The sequence below is a fragment of the Electrophorus electricus genome, chromosome 8 (assembly GCF_013358815.1).
Source record: "Electrophorus electricus isolate fEleEle1 chromosome 8, fEleEle1.pri, whole genome shotgun sequence".
Taxonomy (NCBI): Eukaryota; Metazoa; Chordata; class Actinopteri; order Gymnotiformes; family Gymnotidae; genus Electrophorus; species Electrophorus electricus.
The window spans coordinates 15,140,521-15,157,977 of record NC_049542.1 but is presented as its reverse complement, the minus strand read 5'-3'; the positions used below and the strand labels follow the sequence as shown (position 1 = coordinate 15,157,977).

General features: G+C 41.1%; 1 protein-coding gene across 1 annotated transcript; it reads left to right on the top strand.

The window, feature by feature from the left end:
• Positions 1–1,166: 1,166 nt before the first annotated feature.
• On the top strand, positions 1,167–15,985 carry micall2a (mical-like 2a). The gene is made up of 17 exons (XM_027015096.2): positions 1,167–1,362; positions 2,218–2,266; positions 4,562–4,703; positions 4,924–5,222; positions 7,117–7,247; positions 7,332–7,796; positions 8,056–8,198; positions 8,672–8,750; positions 11,415–11,584; positions 11,954–12,079; positions 12,452–12,501; positions 12,682–12,805; positions 13,971–14,073; positions 14,597–14,670; positions 14,941–15,055; positions 15,414–15,460; positions 15,559–15,985. The coding sequence occupies exons 1-17, from the start codon at positions 1,220–1,222 to the stop codon at positions 15,642–15,644; spliced, it is 2,346 nt and encodes a 781-aa protein (XP_026870897.2). The 5' UTR covers positions 1,167–1,219; the 3' UTR covers positions 15,645–15,985.
• The last annotated feature ends 1,472 nt before the right edge of the window (positions 15,986–17,457 follow it).

Sequence of the window (17,457 nt, the reverse complement as noted above, 5' to 3'; positions counted from 1 at the left end):
AAAGCGCTTATTCAGGTTGATATGTCAATCTTGTGAATATACAGGTATGTATGTTATCGCTTCTGAGTAACAGGAGCCGCACCTGTTTCAAAAGCGTTTTGGAGCCTCTGAAGTGGAAAATGGGAAGTGCTGTAACCAGTGCTGCGGCGCTTGTTTTAGCAAGGCCCGGTCCCGCAGTAATGGTTGGAGCAGATCTCTGTCTATCTTGTGGAAGGCAGTGTGTTCATGCAAGATACCGAGCCAAAGAGCCGAGGTGAGTGTTGGAAGGACAAAAGTGGGAGATTTGCTGGTTGGCCCTGAATCGCTGCAATGTGAGAATGCCCTCTACTGGTCTCGGATGCGTGCGCAGAGGCATGTGTAGTCCGTGCCGTGCTTGTTACATAATTATATCATGGTAATATTCAATACATCAAACTGAACTTTTGATTGGAAATGAACTACGGCAGGGATAATTACTTGCTTTGATTTTTAATACGGCTGTGTTACGTTTTTGTTTTCTTCGTTGTCTGAAAATACGCTAATAAATTTAAGGTATAGGTCGAGGCAACAAGCTTTCTCTTTACTGAAAGCGCTGTAAAAATGTCACAGCGGACCTGGGAAATTATGTCCTGATTGCATTCATTATGCACAAAATTACTCAATAACGCATAGCGTACTTATTTACTTCCGTGCTTTAAACAAAGATTATAGGTTTAACGCTCATTAAACGCTCAAAGGTACTTATATTATTGTTGAAAGTTTTCATGTAGATTATTTAATTTAAAAAGTTGCACTACGTTTTTTCTATCAGTATTTATATCAGACTTTATCCCAGCTACGAAGTGTAGCTTGGTGTAGCTTCAAAGGAGAAGGCGGGAATTACCCGTTAATAAGTTCGTGGCATTTTTATTTTAATGATTGTAGGGGGGCAATTAAGGTTTAGTTAACGATGAACACAAACCACACCTACGTTCGTCACCCTACTGTTCAGGTATCACCTTCGGTTCTTTGTGACTTTGTACATTGTTAAACCTGCTAGATCTTCCATAACCTTTCCATCTTTAAAACATCCCGCGTTATAGTGTTTTCCGGTACTGCCCTATAAGGGGGGTTCCTGGTGTTTTCCCTACACTGACCAGCGGAGCAGAGCAGGACAAAGAAGGGACCACACAGCTCTGAAACTCTTGTAGCGCTAGTACTGCTCCGCTCGTCGTAACTTGGAAGAGCGAAGCGCACGGGTATGGCTGCCATCAAGGCGCTACAGCTATGGTGCAAAATCCAGTGCGACGGATACCGAGATGTGGCCATTGTTAACATGACAACTTCTTTCAGAGATGGATTGGCGTTCTGCGCTCTTATCCACAAATTCAGACCGGATCTCATGTAAGAATTACATTCATTTTAAATAGCCTATACTTTAACATAAAGTTGTTTAATTCACAGTCTATGTGAAGATGCAGTTCTTTTTTTGTTAGCCTAAGTTGATCTGTGTGGGGGAAAAACGGGATAACACACGTAAATACAGCTCTTTGTAGCAGACGTTGCCAAGTCTTTCCTAGATTCACTACCTTCCGTGAAGGTGAGCATTTAGGATAGATGCCACTATTGCATTAATTGCAGTTTTTGCCTAGCGACACAAGACTTACTCCTGTCTTTAATTGGCACAAATGTCATACCTCTCTGCTTGATCTAAACAGATATTTTGTGTATTTTATGCTGCATCATTAAAGTTTCCACTGCATTGACTGAAGTACATCGTGTTTATTAGGTATGCAAGACACATATCTAAAACCATTCTCATAGCATTGGTTCTACCCAAACAGAGAAGATTTCATTATTGAATTGAATGAGTTGAATAATTAAATTTTGGTAAATTTTGTGAAAATCAAAATGATGGTATAGAAAAATAAATACATTGGTATCATTTTCAGGCCTTAGACAGTATTGCTTTCATTCCATGCATATTGCCTATGTTCATTGTGTTAGGAACTTAACATTAATAAAAAGTTAATAAATAAATGGAATGTGTAAAACTTTACATGTAGCATAGCTTTCTTTGAGTGTACATTCACTGTTTATGAAGTTTTATTCCATTTTAGATATAAACTAATGGGAATATAAGGTTTTTTTGTGGTTGCTTTTTTTAAATGTCCATCCTCCAATGGAATTAGGAATGGATTCAGCTATTAAATATATAATAATCCGTAATATGACTCATATCCGTTTGTTTTCTTTCAGAAACTTCGAGTCCCTCAGTAAAGACAATGTGTATGACAACAACCACTTGGTAAGATTTCCTGTTGTATCCATATTAAAGGAAATGACGCATGTTTATGACACTGCTTTCCCCTCCTGAAGAAGAAAAAAAGGGGAAAAAACACACAACATTTGGCAGAGGCCTGTATTTTGTTTCTGTCTCTCTGTGTAATATTTATTTGTAACATCAAGAGTAACTTACAACAGTAATTGTTTTTTGTTCAGTTGCAACTGGTTTGTCTGGAATATCTAGAGTTTTGTCTTTGAGTTGCTCACTAAGTGTTATCCTGAACGATGCTCGCTCTGAGGTATAGGGTTGGCAATGTTGTCTTTCAAACTAATGCTGTTCTTTACAGCATCATGTATTCAAGTGCACCACTGCCCCCCTCTCCAAATGGAGCTGTTCTCTGGCCACTCTCTAGTGACTGCCGTGTTTATGGTTATTATGATCAGGCTTGAGAGTGAAGATGCATGAAAAGCATTGCTCATCAGCCCTAGAGCTTAAATGTCGATTGAGGAATACATATGATCCCTATGTTAGGATGGCAGACTGTGACAACTGTGACTTGGTTCTGAAAAGAGTAACCCTTTAAGCTTGCTGATTTAATGCAGTCTCGCTACTTGATCGAAACCATTCATTATGAATGTCAGAATAAAGTATGTAAGGTTTAGGTTATTTCAGGGATGATTTTGGAATATAGAATTTTGCATTATCTATTGTATGGTTTTATTGTCTTTCATCCTTCAGATACAGACACATACTATGTTTGCTATACTCCAGTATCCTAACATGAACTGTGCTAAATCTTTATCAGTATCTTTGCTGCAGTATCAACACTTTTAAAACAACTATGTACAAGCTGATTAGCTAGCATATTGAGTTTAATGTATGTAAAATTAGGGAACTGTATTTTCATGCAATGTACTTACAGCCATTAAAAAAGTTGCACTACTTTTTTTTTTCTATCAGTCTTTCTGTCAACTAGCCATCGACTTTCTGTCTAATATAACCAGGTATCATTTTTAATCAGCAGGATTGCATTACAGTGGAGGGCTTCTCTGGTCCATTGACCTATTTATCTCTTATCCTTCCTTCCTGTCATTGTCAGCAAAAGTGTCAGGGGTGCTTGAGACTTAAACATTCATTGCCACAGCTGTAAATGCTCCACTATGAATATCTTATTTTCCTTACGAGTTCCTCACAGAACCTAAACTATTGGCACCTGTTGTGGGGCACACACTCAGTGATCTGTTCTTGAAACACTAGTCACTCCAACTGATCAATTATGAAGTGTGGTTACTTTCAACTACGGAACATCCGATCCTTGCCATCAAGATGAGCTTACTCTTCTGATCCACTACTGTCATGACAAGTGTTAGTTCACTGGTTCATTTAAATACTAAACAACACGAGTTATTCATCATTTAGACTGACACTGTAGTGCTGTATAGAGCTAGAGTAGAGAGATCTACTCTCCTGTCAATTTAAAAGCACTGAAAACACTGAAACACCCTCTCTGTACTGCAATAGTGTAATAGTATGCTGTATGTGCTGCCTGTGCTGGAGTGCCACAGTGGTGGAAAAAGGAAGCCCTATTTCGCAGTGTCTTGCAGTGCCCCCTCAGCAGCAGCTACAGTGCTGGACGATTTGGACACTGTCTAGGGCCACCTGTAAGATTCAAGTGTGTCCAGGTCAATCTCAAACAAAGGAATCATCCCAACACTCACACACGCACACGCACATGCATACGCGCACACACACACACACACACACACACACACACACACACACACACACACACACACACACACACACACAGGAAATTTGGTATTCATTATATGGTGTGTCCAGACCTGCACAGTGCGGAAGCCAAAGTTTGCTGCTTACTTGACTTTTTCTTTTCTTTTTTTTGTGCTATTTAGGGAGCTGTGCCTTTTCTTTCTCATCTGTTCTGTGTTTATAGCTAATTGGCCATCTGCCATGACCTTAGAAACGGTCGCCAATATTCTCCACTCTGCTGGTTTGGAGCTTTGTCAACAGAAGTCATGTGCAGAAACTATTTTAAAACATTCTTGTACTGAAATCTATGGATGTCTTTCAGCTCTCACTGGGGTTCTGCAGTGCCTTGAAAACTGTTTAATAGACCCTTTCACCTTCAGTTTTCCCTTTAGTTTTCTTCTTCCGACATTTAACTTACCTCCTTTGGTGCTGACCATAATACAGTTTATCGTTTATTATCACAGTTAAATGTGTTTTACTGAAGCCTAGTATGTGTCTTTATATGTCTGTGTGTGTCTCTGCGTGTTGTGTGTATGTGTTTCTTAGGCATTTTGTGTAGCTGAGGAACATCTAGGAATTCCTGCTCTCCTGGATGCTGAAGACATGGTGGCATTGCCTATCCCAGACAGACTTAGCATCCTCACTTATGTCTCACAGTACTACAACTACTTCAACAGTCGTTCCACCAGTAAGGATAAACCGATGATGATAAAAATGACTGATTATTACTATTGCATACAAGTAGATATTTGACAGCAAACATGTAGTGATAGCTGTGGTAAAGGACAAATTCAGCTTTTTCTATTTTCTCCGTTGAATGCCTGAGAAGTATTTTACTTTTATGTGGTGCGCTCTTGGGCTTTATATGTAAGATGTTTGGGTGTTAAATAGAGGCTTCTCCTTCCCAGTGGGTTTGGTCGGTGGCCTCAAACGGCCAGCAGAGGGCTCAAAAGAGGAGCCTTCAGAGAAGAAGAACCTCCCTGTTGCCAAAATCTACAACCCCAAAGAGCTTGCCGAGAACCACACATCACCATTCACAGCCACAAAAACCGCCAGGGAGAACCGCCCGCCATCACTTCTTCTTCAGAAAAGCTCAGAGAAGAATGCTCCTGCCACCCTAAAGCAGCAGCCTCTCACTGAGAAACGACCCTCAGCTGCACGTGCCCAGAAAAACTCTCGCTCCCCCGGCAGAACCTCACCGAGCAGAGTGAGAACCTCTCTGGACAGGGCTACTAAGGAGATGCGAGGCATTGAACCGTCACTTACACTGTTGTTTTCATATTCAAAATCTTGCAGCTACTGTTGGTATTTCAGCATAAAGGAAACAAGTAAACAGTGCCCGAAAGTAGTGGGGGGCAGGGGTGGGGAAGTAATGTTGTGGGGGCCAGTGACATTGTTTCAGATGTTTTGCTTCAAGAATAACTGGTAGTTTGCAGTACTTATCAGTCCTAAAGGTTCTGTTTGTGACTGGCATCTTAAAGGAATAGTTGATCAAAACAAAAATTTTTAAAAAGTCTTTGTTTTTAACCTTTCCACAAAGGTAATCGATCAACCTAGACACATTTGGTGTCTGACATGTTCTTTATTAGTTTGGCACTGGAGATACAAAGCTAATATAGTTAGCAAGTATTAGAAGCTAACAAGCATTAGAAGATTTTACCAAAATCTTTTCATAGACTTAGGCCAAAATTCACTTTATTTACTTTTTTCAACATTATTAAATAAACATTTTTAAATGTTGGAAATCAGTTATTATTATACACATTGCTTCCAACTTGGAAGAATGTGATTCTGGTTATTCAAGATGGCTGCCCATAATGTTATACTATTCAGCTATATGGTGTAGTTTTGTTTAATTTGTAAATTAAATTTAAGTGGTAAATTATAATATGTTATACTGTGTTGTGAAGCAAATTGTCATTTCTATGTAACATTAATATGAACTGAATGTAAATGTATGGAGATTTGGGCACATTTTTAATTGCAAATGGTTTCAATATTTGCTATCATAGCTCCAGTGCAAAACTAATCAAGTAAATGTTGTACATTAATTATGTCTGGATTAATCGAGTACATTTGGGGTTAGTGGAAAATTGTTTAAATTAGTTTTATGCTGAATCATTGCTTCTTGCCATGTATAATTACAAACTGTGACCTAAATCTTGGCCCAATTTACAAACCAAAAACTCCCATGTTTTAAAAGCACAGTCATCATGTTGAAACCCTGGAGGCTCAGCATAGTGATTAGATCAGTATCCACCAGTAACCTGCTTTTGGAGGAAGAACATTTGTGAAATTGTAAAGTCTCCTCTTTGATGAATGTCTGCACATTTGAAGAAACACATAGTCACAATTGTGCAAATAAAAACTGATAGTGGAGTCAAGCATAGCAGTGGCTGTACAGGGCAGACAGAGTAGAGCTGGCTTTAAGCGCCCCCTAGTGCAGAAATTGAATATGTTACAACTGAATGTTGGGAGAAAAAAGATACCTGAAAATCCTCCCTCTTAACTAGTAACTGTTATGCAGTGTATTTTGAATTCTCTCCTTTTCCTCTGTCTGCTGAAGTTCACTTTTCATATGCACCTCCCTCTATCTTTAGTAGAGGTAGGGGGGTGTTGCTTTTGGTCCAAAACAGAAGGCTTTGAGAGTTCTGTGCTGAGTTTCTCAGTTCCTCGCCTTCTCACAGTCCCTTTCCTCTCATTGCCTCCACAATCATTCTTGCTCAGCGCACTCACAAACTGCATTTCAAATGGCTATGGACAATTTGTTTTGACTCTCAATTTAAAGCAGGCATGAACTATGTTAGCTGTAGATGATCTATCCTAGCCGTAGATTTTCTATGTTAGCCATAGATGTCTTATCCATAAATGTCTTAGCCACAGATGAACAGGTGTATTAGTTATGCTCCTCCTTGGCTGAAACTCTGCTGCCACACTGACCTTTTGTGTGATAAGACAGCACATTCCTGATTTAAAGTGTAAGGAATGAAGAATGAAGTGGATTATTTGTGAATATTAAAGAATGGTGATGAATTAACATTTATCTTACTTTCATGGGTACTTTTTTCTAAATCTTCTTTATTGTTCATTTGTTTTTTCAGACAACTGTTTTGGTAGAGAGCTCTAATAAAACTGGCACACTGAACAGTAAATGTGTAGTGTGTGGGAGTCATGTTCACCTGGTCCAGAGACACCTAGTGGATGGGAAACTGTATCACAGGAGCTGTTTCAAGTGAGATTCCCCTTTCCTCCACCGCAAACTTATTCACTGACATCTATGTGCTTTAAATAAGTCATTTTTTATGCTGTTGTGTAGGAGTTGTGAGTGTCCAGCTCCTGTGCAGTGTGGGGTGTCGAGGATGGGACAGGAGCGGAACACCCTACTCATCTCTTCGCACCGCCTTGCTCATATTGGCCCGACTATGACTGAAGGGGGTCCGCAGACTGATAGTGACCCATCTCCACCAGACCACGTCTCTGTGCTGTGCAGCCCCGTTAGTGCGCCGCCCCGCCCTCTGGACCCTGCCCCTGCCCCACAGCCATGGATGGACTCAGCGCAGCGAACCCAGGAAGCCAGGCGAAAGTTCTTCCTGTCTGCTGACCCAGCCCCGCAACCCAGCACGCACCACCGCTCCGAGCCATTGGCAGCAGGGAGTGCTAGTGCATCTGGGTATAAACTGGAGAAGGAGCGCGCCCAGGCCTCGATCACCAAGAAAACGGATGAAGGGAATTGCAACAACAACAACAAGGCTTATAGCTGTGGCCTTAGGGCACAAACCACGTAAGGCTGAGTCATCCCTTCAGCTTCTCTGAGCCCTGTTTAGTTGTGACCTCACAAACCTGTGCATGTTTATTTGTATATTTGTTGGAGGTTTTCAGAAAGAAAGTGTAAAGTGTTTGAGCAGTGCATTTGCACCAGGGTAATGACTGCATTGAACAGGATTATAGGACTGCAGTGTTTGCCACACAATACATAGCATTAGAACAATCGTAATACATGTGTACCTGGTGAATGGTGCTTGAAGCCTGGTTCTCTCCAGGCTGGGAAGCGGGTGCTGCTCTACTGCAGTCCCAAACTGGAGGCAGGAGAGGCCGGCCTCCACCACAGCAGAAGGAGGCGCCAGCCGTTTCTGCCTCTCCCCCACCTCACCTAGCCCCAGGAGCAAGGAGTCCCTCCAAACAGGTACCATGAGCAGGGAGCATGCTATACCTCTCTCTAGCCGCCTCTTTATTGCCAGCGGCGCTGTTTGCGTGCCGATGACCTTTGCTTATGTAGACCGACACCCCCTATTTTAAAAGGCTTTCTAAAGGTCACCAGGGAAATATTATCATAAACACTGGCTATGAGCAGAGGGAGCGAGCATAAAGGCATATGCCGAGTGATCTATCAAAGCACATGGCAATATTCTCACATGCTTACATCTGTGTTTCATTTACTCTATCAAAATGAGGCAGTGAAGTTCATGATGATGCCTTTGTGTGTTGTTGCTGTGAGTTTTTTTTTTCTCCCCTTGCCAGTACAACCCATATGTAGAGTTTGGCATTTTTATTCTCTGTGCTTCTTGCCATTGTTTCAAACAGCATAATTTGATCCTGTGTGCTGCATGTGCTTGCTTGTTGGCTATAATTTTATTTTTCTTCCTCTGCTGACCACAGACAAAGCCATGGGGGGCTGTGGAGTCCTGGCTGACTGGCAGTTGAAGCTGAGAGCATCTCCAAACACAGCAACACTGCAGTAAGTTTAATCTGCACTGATTATCCCTAACTGCCTCTAATACATGCAAGGTGAAGGGGGAGCGAGTCACTAGGACTCACAAGCAACAGGAGCTCATCCGACCAGGAACTGCCAACAGCAGGGCCACTTTGTGTGATTCCTCCATACACTGTTCCTCCCTCCAGATGGGCTCTGGACAGAGCCACTTGATCTGCGCCCTGCTTCTCTCAGCCCCAAGAAGGATACTTAAAAAATGTATTTTGTTACAGATTACTGATTTCCTATTTTAAAAATGTATCTGTAACCTAATCCAAAGGTTTAATACATCACATTAATGTAATGTGATTTCTGTTATTTCTGTATTGATTTTTAACACATTAATTGACAAAGAGTTTCAGAATATCAGTCCCCTGCAGTGCCAGCCAGTTCAGCCTAAATGCTTCTATACATCCCCTGTACAGACGTATGAACAGCCTGGGAGATGTGTAAAAGTTGTTCATATATACAGGTACCTTCCCCAGCAGCCCATGGCATTTTATTGGAATATACTGATACTGATACTTCCGCCATAGAAGATTGTTGACTCAGATATTTAGAAATTTTACCATTAGAAACTGAGTTGCACTCAACTGTGAAGAGGGTGAATCTTGAAAAGGATTCTATAACTAGAGTGTAAGCGGGAGTTTATTATCACATAACTATTACCTACTGTGTGACATAACAGGAAGATTCAATAGGAAAATTCAAAGCACAGTGGCTTGGTGGTTAGTATATTTGCCCCACAGCACTATGGTCTTATGTTCAAAGCCCTATCTGGGTGGAGTATGTTCTCACTCCTGGGGTTTCCTGCAAGGTCTCCGATTTCCTCCCACAGTCCAAAAACTTGGAAGAGAGGTCAATTGGCTATCCTCAAATAAAGGAATTAAATATATAATTAAAATTGCCCTGGTGTGTTTGCATGAATGATTGTGTATCTGCATGGTGCTCTGTCCTGGGTATTGTCCTCTCTCCCCTCCCTGCACTTTGGGTTCCTTGAAAGATGCTATATAAATTCATTCATTCAAATGAAAATTAATTTAATCAAGATAGCATTTTCATAACATGTATAAAGTCATATGGCAAATGCTGTATAAACAAATACAAATATTATGTTAAAGAAAAAATGCATTCATGCTCAACAAAGCAATATAAAGATGTGCGCATTAATGATAGCAAAGAAAGTCATGAATTAAACTGCTTGCAGTAACAAATTCCAAGGGTAAGAATTAAGTCCCAAAATGCACCCAGTGTAGGAACAGAGCACATGGTACATATTTTAAATATCGATAAATGGGTTGAAGTGCGAGACTGGATATTGGTAGCAGGTGGAGGTAAAAAAAAAAACTCGTGATCCACACATGATCGCTTTAATTACACTGAGGCAGGAGGTTGTGTTGTATTCTGAAGGTGAACAGATAGAGTTAACAATTCAATTTGAGCATGCAGTTGATGAAGCTTGAAAGGAAGAAGCTGAGGTTACCAGACATGTTGGCTGAAGTGACAGAATGTGCAAGGAAGTAGTTGAAAAGGCTAATCGGTGGTTGTGGTGAGGAGAACACAGACTAGTTGGGGAAACACATTATAAAGGCAGAAATGGCTGAGGTGTTCAGTGTTTTAGGTACAGGGAGGACTGGGCAGGTAAGTGGATTGTTGTGCCATGTCTTTGTGTGGTGATGTAGTTGGAAATATCCACGCAGAACTGGCGGCACTGAGTATACAGTAACAGTGCCAGTCAGGCTGGGTACAGCCTTAGTTGCTGTGGATGCCAGTGTGGATTTTATTGGTTAGGAAGTGACTGCCTGTCGGGGCAGTGGATAAATATAGGGAGATTAACGCTGTGTTTGCTGTTGGTATACTGCATAAAGCCCATATGGAACTGGTGGCTCTCAGCAAGCACTGATGGTGTCACTGGGGCTGGGTATGGCCTTAGTCAACAAGTAGACCAGTTTGGGTTATGCTTAAAGAGGTGTATGTGGCTGGTTTAAAAGTGAGCTTGGAGAGGGGTAGGGCTGGGACACCAGACCTCACTGTTGAGTCTTCTGGAGGTGTCATGTGCTTAACTCAGTGAAACATCGATGAAGGGAGATACCTAGGTGATGCTGGCATGAAGTGAGTAGGCTGGGCCCAATGTGGAGCTGTAATGGTTTGGCACAGGATACTTGACATCTTATGCTGTCTATAACTACAATCAAACCTTTAAATACATGCAGGTTTCATTTGATACTGATGCTGCTGTGTGACAATAATGATGGAAACTGTTCACTAGATTACAACCATTTAAAAAAGGGGAGAAATTAAAAAGGATTAAGCGATCCTTGTTAAGTTATAATGTACTCCTGCTAGTAATTAAATTTTAAAATGTTTTCGTAACTACCGGAACAGTTACATATTTTTGTATCCTGATTGTATAACACTGTTACATGTATTCTGTTACTATCCCTGGCTTCCCTTGTATATGTTCTCAGGGCAACACTATGCTCTTGTTTTCAGTTGCTGTTGAAGGGTCAACCCCTGTTTTCACTCTGCTCTCTTTTAATTCTAGTAACTAAGATGAAGCTCTAAACTTCAAGTGACAGAAACATCAGATGTATTTTATTTAGGAAGTGTTATTTTGAATTTTCACCATTTTGCCCCTGTTATTTGCAGATATATTGAGAATAATTGTGTAACGTCTGAGATAATCAACTCTTCTGATGGCCATGTGACTCATCAGGCCCCACCCTCTGCATCAGCCTTGAGTGCTACTCCTCTCACTCTCTGCTTCCCTCATAAGCCTCTGGATGCTGGTCGACCACCACATGGCCCTGCTGCTTGGGGTACACACTGGCCCTCACTCCTGTGATGTGTAGTTATATCATATACAGCTTTAAAAGGATTTCACTCAAAGTGACTCTATGGCATAGAAGTGTCTTCTCAGGCAAAAAGTCCTGTAGATGTCTGAGGAAGTCATGACCCAGTGTAAAAATGTTTGAGTTTTTTTGCCTAATGTCTATAAACATTGAGACAAAAGCTTTGAAACATGTTTCAGCAATGCTTGACTATTTGTGTGAGTTCAAAACAGGAAACAGGTCTTTCTCATCCTTCACCTCACAGAGTCTCTGCTTTACACTGAAATGAGACCGTACCTACAAATAAGGCATCATTGGTATTAGATTTCGACCTGGCATGTCTCTTTGTTGCTTCAGGCTTTAAGAATGAGATCCATTCAGTTGAATGGTCTCCTAGTGATGGAACTTTGGCCACCGGCTCTTCCCCACTTGACTCAGCTAGTCCCAGATTGCCTGCTCCAGAACCGCCTTTCCATGGCTCTAGTAAGTGGGGTAGCACCTGGTGTAAGGTTTTGTTATACGGGTTTGTTAATGTTCATGGCAAATATATAAACTTGCATGTCCATTTTGCTTGTAGGCCTTAAATGCTGAAGGTTGATTAATTTATCATCTGTTTACAACGCACTGTGGCCAGTTCAGTTAATGTGATGAAGTCTGAGATGAAGCAATGGGAGCCTTTAGTTATCGAAGACATGATATGCGTATTCGAATGTCTCTATGTAATCCTGTCTGGACATTGTTTGTTTAGATTTCTTATCAATTTTTAACTGTTCTAGGAGTTTTGTGGTGATGTTCCTTTAAAGATGACTAAGCTTTAAGCTGAGGGTACATATGTTTTTTTTATTTGTTCTTTAGGTTCTGAAATTGGAGATGTATCATTCAAAAACAGCCCAGCATCTGAAAGGGTAAGTGTGCAAATATCAACTTCACAATTCAGATTTCTGTGTCATTTAACCCATCTTTGTCGGTTCAGTATAACATGAGATCACAAGCATTTTACAACCATAACATCTCACACACAAATCCACCCCCTCACACACACACACACACACAAACACACACTCCCCATCTCTCTCCTCACACAGATCAAGCATTGCCACATCCCGATGGAGGAGATCACTAAGGAGCTCCAGGAAATTGAGAACAGCCTGAGTGATTTGGAGAAGGAGGGAATAGACTTGGAGAGGAGGCTCCGCTACTGCGAAGAAGGTCGGAGACGAGGGCCAGCTTCTCCCACCACTGGTGTTATTACCTTCCTGACTCAGAAGATTTTTATAATGGTTGACCCAGACTATGAGCTTCTCTTTCTGCAGGCCGTTGTGTCCAAGCCTATTTGATTTGCTCAAAGTAATAGAAGGTGAAAAAATAGCCTTTTAGGGAGAAGGGAATTGGTGGTTCACACTGGTGGTTATGATAGCTGTGTGACTTTAATTGATTTTATAATGAGAAATGAGTTCACTTTTGAGAACATGCAGTTGGTGGGAATTCTTTCAAGGTTGCATGGCACTAAATAAGATAGGTGACACCGAGTTGTAATGTGGGATGTATTTGATGTCAGAGTGTTCTTTAGACAGGATGGAACAACCTCTCTGTGTGTGTTTGTATGTGTATGTGTGTGTGTGTGTGTGTGTGTGTGTGCGTGTGTGTGTGTGTGTGTGTGTGTGTGTGTGTGTATGTGTGTATGTGTGTGTGTGTGAGAATGCGTGCCTCACTCTGAGAGTTCTAAAAGTTGTAGCCTCATTCCAGACCCACTGGGCAAGGCTGTCCACCTCGGAGGCAGAATTCTGCCGCAGTCTCATGGGGTGGATGGCCGCCAATACAGGACTGCTCACATCTGGCAGCCTGGACCAAATGAGTTGAGGTGTGGGGAAGCTCCCGCACCTCCTGCAGGGGTCTGAGAAGCAAATGGAACGAGGCGGCACGTTGCAGCCTTGGCGACGGCTGAGCTAGGCAGTGGGGACACCTGATTGGCTGGTTTCAAGGTCACCGCAACAGCCGCACAACTAGACTCGCCTGTCCTGCTGTTGGCAGCCGCCGGGATTTGATGGGGCCCTGTTGCCTCTCGGCCCAAGCCAAATCTAGCCCAGCACTTGATCGAATTATGCGAATGTGCACACACATGTGTATGGGGAGTCCACCTCAAGGCAAAGTCAGTAGCACAACAGCCATTTGGAGTGCATTGCTATAATAAATGTGGAATAAAACTAACTCGTATTTCAAACAGATATACACCAAGCATTTTGCCGGAAAATGGTTGCTTCCTCCAGAGAATATGTAATCATGATTTTGGCTTGAGGTAGCATGTCTGTTCTATCATCGGAGTCATCTGAGACTTGCAGGGTCTTCCCTCATGTGACCTTGGCTTGTTTTACAGAGGGGAGTGGGGACGTGCTGATGGATCCATTGATGGTGGACTGGTTCAGACTGATTCAAAAGAAGCAAAGTTACATACGTAGAGAGTCTGAGATCATGTACATGTATGTGACTCTTTAATTTGTCTCATTATGTCGTATGTATAAATATGACTTATTTTTGCATTATTATGCTGAGGAGATCAGTAAAAACATTGCATTATATTTTAAGATTTGTGAATATATAGTTATGTAGTTGACAGTATGAGATACTATTTTAAGATTAAGTTTAAGATTAAAATATATAGTTAGTGGTTAGTGACTAGTTTGGAATTGTCTGTAGTTCTGTGTTTATACCTTATAAATGTAATCTCATCTTCAAGTAAATCATAATAGATAAAAAAATAACTATTAGCAAATAAACAAAATAAATCACATTTAACAAATGCAGATTTCAGCACTGTTGCAGCAATCAAGGTCCGGTGACAAAAAAACATGTGAACACACTGTCTTGGGTAATTGGGATGGGGTGTCGTGGTTTCCTTGGTTTAAAGGGTAAGGGTCAGGTTGTGACCTTGGCTCAGTGTGAACCTCAACTGCCTCTGACCTACTGCTGTGTACTTCAGTGTCTGTTCCATCTTTATCACAGAGCTAAATCTCAGGACTTAGAGGAGCTGCAGCCAGGAGTGGAAGGAGAGCTGAGGAGACTGATGAATAAACCAGGTGAAACTTTCAATAGCAGTGTGATTGGATTGCCTGCCCAGCTATCAGTGTGCACATCTGGGATTGACAATAATGTACTTTTCTCTCTTTTAGTGGATGCCAATTACAGTAACTGGCAGAGGCTAATTACTGTAACTTCTACAGTGTAACATACCTCAACTTTATGCGTGCGTGCGGGCGTGTGTGTGTGTGTGTGTGTGTGTCTGTGTGTGTATGTGTGTGTGTGTGTGTGTGTGTGTGTGTGTGTGTGTGTGTGTGTGTGTGTATCAGAGCATCTTAAGAGTGCTACTGAGAGGAAGAGGGAGACTGATCTGATGAAGAGGCTGGTGGAGATTGTGAATGACAGGAACGCTATTGTAGACATCCTGGAGAAGGACAGGCTGAGGTGGGTGGGGCTTTATTACAGACCTCTCAGAATTCCACACCCATCTTTGTTCAGGATACATGATTTTCAGGCCATTTACAATTTGCTGCTTGTAGAGCCAAATTATAACCACTGATGGACCAGTATGATCCTTAGTCTTTGGGATCTGAATCAATACTGTGAGAAGATAAATAAAATCTACTATAAAACATAATATAGGAATATAGAAACATAACCCCTGAATTCTTAAAACATACTGTTTGTACAGGGGACTAAAATCTGAGGTTAATTGTTTTCCACAGAAAGCAATACAGTTTGAGTATTTGAAGAGCTTTTTAACCAGATTAAACAATGCTGTTCTTGTTATTCACACATCAAGGGAGGAAGAAGAGGATCAGCAGCTGTATGAAATGATGCAGAGGCTGGGTGAGTGTGTGCTGCTTCTAATTTATGATCTATTGTGAATGAGCTTCGAACATGAGCCAACAGCACTTCTGTCATTTCCCCCTCCGATCTTGGGTCAGATCTAAAAACACAAAAGGCCAGGCGAAAGTCGTCCTTCTCGAAGCTGTTCCGCCGCAGAAGTAAAAAAACGCAGATGGAAGAATGATCTTTAAGTCAGTCCCAAGGCAGTTTGAGGGATCCTACATCAAGCCAGAGAGCAGCTGTACCTGTCCTCACACAGGCCACCCACCCATGGGATTTAGGCTTAAGATTGGGTTTTTTTCCTCCTCTCTACAGGGCTAGTTTGGTGTTTGCTTGTTTGTACACTAAATAGGTTCTACAGCACTTCTGTTTTCTTCTGTTAATCATTTTTACTGTTTTTTGCATTGATTGAAATATGATTTGTTTTAGTCAGATCAGGAAAATGGTCTGCTGGTTTCATTGTGTTACCTAGATGACATAAAATGAATTTTTATCCATTTTTTAAATAAAAAAATCAATTGTCAATTGCAGTTATGCATAATTTTTTTACGGGAACGATGAATAATATGCGCTTGGATGTTTCAGTTAGGCCGAATGTCCACTACTACCCTGCAGGTGGCACTATAGGCCAACATGCATCTTCAGAAGACAATCTCTCTCTCTCTCTCTCTCTCTCTCTCTCTCTCTCTCTCTCTCTCTCACACACACACACACACACACACACACACACACACACATCAAGATCCCCCGTTTTGTATGAAATGGTACATTGAGCTGTAGATTTGCCAACAGTGAAAGTTTATATGCAAAAGAAAGGAAATTAGTTATTTTTTACCTTTTAAATACAGAAATAAATTTTTTTGAAGAGAGGACCCCCAATAGTGTACTTAGAAAGTCATTTCTTAATTGCAGGATGATTTAACTTTGAATATCAATATGTGAGTAATATTTGAATAAACTATTGAAGGCATATATAGTAATGAAGTCAGCTAAAATGTATTAAATTGTTTCCCCTTGGAGGAAATGGTAGCAAACAGTACATATGTTTGTTATTATTTAATCTTGTTTAACTTTTATTATTGGCTCTGTAATAAATCCAGAAAATGTATGTTTTAACAGTTGTTTACTAATTGCATGTTATTTATGTATTTCTGTTTTTCTATAAAGCCGTCCTTATGTAATAAACAAACATTCACTTTGAGATTTTCAGCTGTTGACACCATCCTTGATTTGAGTCTCTGAATTACTTGCGGGTGTATGAATGTATGTGTTTTTTGTGTGTGTGTATGTGTGTGTGTGTGTGTGTGTGTGTGTGTGTGTGTGTCTGTGTGTGTGAGAAAAAGAAAGATAGAGTGTGCATATGTGGAAGGCTGCAGTAGGAAAAGTAGACCCTGTCCCCAAAGATTCTTATTGGAACATAGTAAAAATCAAGTGATCTATTTTCCAACAGAAAATGTCACGCAGTTTTGAACAAAAAAGTGTTCTTTCACAGTGTCACTCCTATTTTACCCAAATGCTTGTTACTACATAGTAGTAAACTTATTTTACATGTTCTTATTTCACATGTTCTGGAATTCAATTATTGCTAGGCTTAGGAGTGACCCATTGCCTTTTGTATATGCAGAATATCACCGTCCCAACTTTCAGCTGTGGAGATTTCTCTGCAAAGTTCATCAGGACTGGTGGCGATGTGTGGTCACCTCCCTTTACCTTGATACGTGTGTGCACTGGGAATGAAGTGCACCAGTGTCCAAATGTCCCATCAGTCGTGCGCGTGCCTAATGACTGCCATCTTCGCTCCCCTTTCCAAATTCAAACTGCAGTATGTTGGCCCTTGTTGTGGGTCCCTGTCATCATGCACACTAAAAAAAAGAAAGGAAAAACACATTCACATAACCATCATTTAATATGGCTCTTAGAGTAGAGCTATGCAATAATTTACGCATGTCTAATGTCGTGCTTACTGCTTATAGGCCACCCGTCCCTGGTTTTTAAGA